Below are 3271 nucleotides of genomic sequence, written 5' to 3' on the forward strand. Positions count from 1 at the left end.
CTTTCAAGGGATCACAGCTAACTGACTTCACTCCCTGAACTTGCTTCCCGACTCTCAGTGCTTTCGTTACAGTGTTAATGTGCCGTTAAAAGGTAAACATTTWAAAAGTTAAACAACAAATATTTACTATTAKGCCTCACAGTGATGAGAGATGATATTACAGTAAATGCATAATGATTCTATATGTAATTCTATATTTAGGTCAACAACAAAAATAGTGCAGKGAGGTACCATACCGGAAAGAAGTGACATGTACTTTCCCACTGTAACAGGACTTAACTCTAGCTACTTTACAACACCAGGGCTGAAACAATGTCTCTCTTCATTCCAGCATCCTCTTTTGTAGACTTTGTGACTAGCAAGGCAGGAATGTGTTAGTTTCATGTTGGAAATCAAAATATCCTGTGCTATGAATATCCGTAGATGTATTTGTTTCCCTAAGTGCAGCTGACTGAGTTGTGTGTGTGCGTGTGGGTGTGTGTGTRTGTGTGTGTGYGTGTGYGTGTGTGTGTGTGTGTGTGTGTGTGTGTGTGTGTGTGTGTGKTSTASCTCAGCTSCKGTTTAGCRCTCTCGGCATCTAGGGGTGGGAACTGTGGGACGGCTATTTGGATGTAGATCAACCGTGTTTGTGTGCGTGTATGTGAGCGAGTGGGAGGGAGGGAGGGAGGGAGGGAGGGAGAGAGAGAGAGAGAGAGAGAGAGAGAGAGAGAGAGAGAGAGAGAGAGAGAGAGAGTTTCTCGGACAGACTGACCAGTTCTTACGGTAAAGTGGCCCAACACTGTTTGTTTGTGTGTGTGTTTTGTTTCAACCTTTTCCCAGCAATGTCGTCCATAGTTGTTGAAAGTCATTGTTTTAGCCTACGCATGGTTGGTTAGTATAATGACTAGTTTCAATAGGCGCTGTGTTTAGGTTGAATCCCTTTCTCGCTTTCCAGAGTTATTTACAAATGTTGTTGTACTAGCAATGTTCTTGTAAAATGCCAAGTAAGCGTTTGTTATTGAAGCCATAGTCCCTCCCTGTTTTATTCCGTTTACTTCCATTTGGTGCCTAATGAATACAACCCAGTTGTTTGAGCAGATCTACTGTATGTTGGCAACAGACATCATTGTTTTTCTCTTAAAGCCTGGCTTAGCTGGGGGTACATAGACCTACTACACTCTGACCAGTCRTTCTAAACATACACACAGACCTAGGCTAGACATCTACACACCAACATAAAGGAAAGCGAGACAGGAAGTGTTGGTCAGAGAGAAGAAGGGAAAAATTCACAATCTCACCTACACACAAATACAACGATTTACTGTATCTAAACACAGATGGGCCTCTCTTTAGGCTGACAATATTTATCTATGTAAGTGTATTTCTACTGGCATCCGTAAGGCCAGTATGACCGGTACAGATGCTTCTAGAACATAACTGTTTCTGTCTGTGTCCATGTACACCAACTACACATGCCTACCGATGTGGCTGATAAACAGTGTGTCTGGGGGAATCATTCTGTGTGGCATGGACCATACAAACACCAGATATCTACAGTCAGTGTGTGGTGTTCATGTGTGGCATTAACCAAGCACATCAGACAGTTGGCGTCTACAAAGGCTCAGTGGGTCAGCTTTAGTCATCTCACCTCACAGGACTAACAGGTGTTTCACGAAACCTCAACTAATAAACGGAAGAGATACTAACGTCCTTTCCTATTTTTCCTGTTTCTTCACAGGAAAATCTGGGACACCAAGCTTGCTGATCCATCCACAAAGTAAGACCAACTCAGATGTTGGAACATCTCAACTAACTACACATTSTTTGTTCTCCAGATGTTGATACTGTTTGTGTATGTGACTTCAGCACACATGACTGTAAGTCACTTTGGATAAAAGGGTCTGCTAAATAGCATCTACTATACAGTATATCTACTATAGTAATGCATTATAAAGTATTCATACGAAGTGTTCCTGGATAGTGCTTGTCTTGTTCCTCTCCTTTCATGGAACTGAGATGACATAAATAATCAGATGTTAGCTACGTTAAAGTTAGGTGGGACTTGCGAAACAAAAGTTCAGACTTTAAATCTTTGTCATACTTCTTATTCTTCTGCACCCTACTTCTCTTACACCGTTTAAGCTACAMACGCCATTCAAACGTTAAAATGCAGACTGGTCTGGAATAGTGTACTTGCATACAACTTTTTTATATTATTTGTACTTTTTAAACTATGATTTTGTTGGTCTTTCTCTTTTTCCATCTTCATTCACTTTAATGTGACTTTTTCAACATTCTACAGCTCCCCATTGTGACATCATCACTTCCAACTTCTATTCACTGTAAATGCAACATTGCAMCTTTTGACACAAAGCAGCTGTTTGACCACTTTGCCAAACACTTAGACATCTTCCTCTACCTCTCTACTATTCAAATCTGAAATAATAACAGAATTATCTGGTACCGATCAAAAGTTACAGCTGTTTAAGTGACCGCATCAACAACATTTTCTTTATTAAACAACTGACATTTTGACCACTTTCCCGAAGAAGTTTGACAAAAAGTTAGATGGTGTGACATCTTTGTCTACTTCTCTGCTATTCATATCTGGAAATAAGAACAGAAATATCTACTACCAATCAAGAGGTACACTACGGATATAATGATACAGCTGTCTTAGTAACTGCATTAACATATTTTTCAAACAACTGCAGTTTTGAGCACTTTCCCAAAAACGGAGAGGTTATGACTATTGGTCTCTCTGCTATTCAGATCTGGAATCGGAAAACAGAAACATCTTGTACTGATGATACAGCTGTTTTAGTAACCACATCAGAACTTTTCAGCTTCATTTTTTTCAAACTGCCATTTTGACCACTTTCCCAGCACTTTAGACAAACATGTAGAGGGTATAACATCTTGGTCTACTTCTGTGCTATTTAAATCTGCTTTATCCTATGATTACTACCAATCCCCCCCCCCCCCCACACACACAACACACAAACACACCATCCAACCTTCACCCGTACATTCATTCCTTTTATCATACCAATCATCCAACTTAACCTTGTTTTATCCTTTCATCCCTCAATCATAGGTTCTTCCATCGCTCCGTCCATCCCTGTATCTACTTATATTTATTTATCCTGTCATTAACTTTCTTAACAGCTTAAAAAATACCCCCCCTAAAAAATGAAAAAAAAAATTACGACATTTAATGTTTGGTTAAAGTAAAGGATAAATGCTTGGGGATAATTTTTATTTAATTTTATGTATTCTACTTCAACCAATG

The 3271-nt window shown here is 39.5% G+C and overlaps 1 protein-coding gene across 1 annotated transcript in view; it reads left to right on the plus strand.

The window, feature by feature from the left end:
• LOC112072006 (lysyl oxidase homolog 4-like) overlaps positions 1-3271 on the plus strand; it is a 27276-nt gene that overhangs the window by 13263 nt on the left and 10742 nt on the right. The window contains exon 5 of the mRNA XM_070439601.1: positions 1718-1756. Within this exon, the coding sequence (XP_070295702.1) occupies positions 1718-1756 (39 nt within the window). The remainder of the gene's footprint in view (positions 1-1717; positions 1757-3271) is intronic.

Source organism: Salvelinus sp. IW2-2015, unplaced genomic scaffold (assembly GCF_002910315.2).
Source record: "Salvelinus sp. IW2-2015 unplaced genomic scaffold, ASM291031v2 Un_scaffold1798, whole genome shotgun sequence".
Taxonomy (NCBI): Eukaryota; Metazoa; Chordata; class Actinopteri; order Salmoniformes; family Salmonidae; genus Salvelinus; species Salvelinus sp. IW2-2015.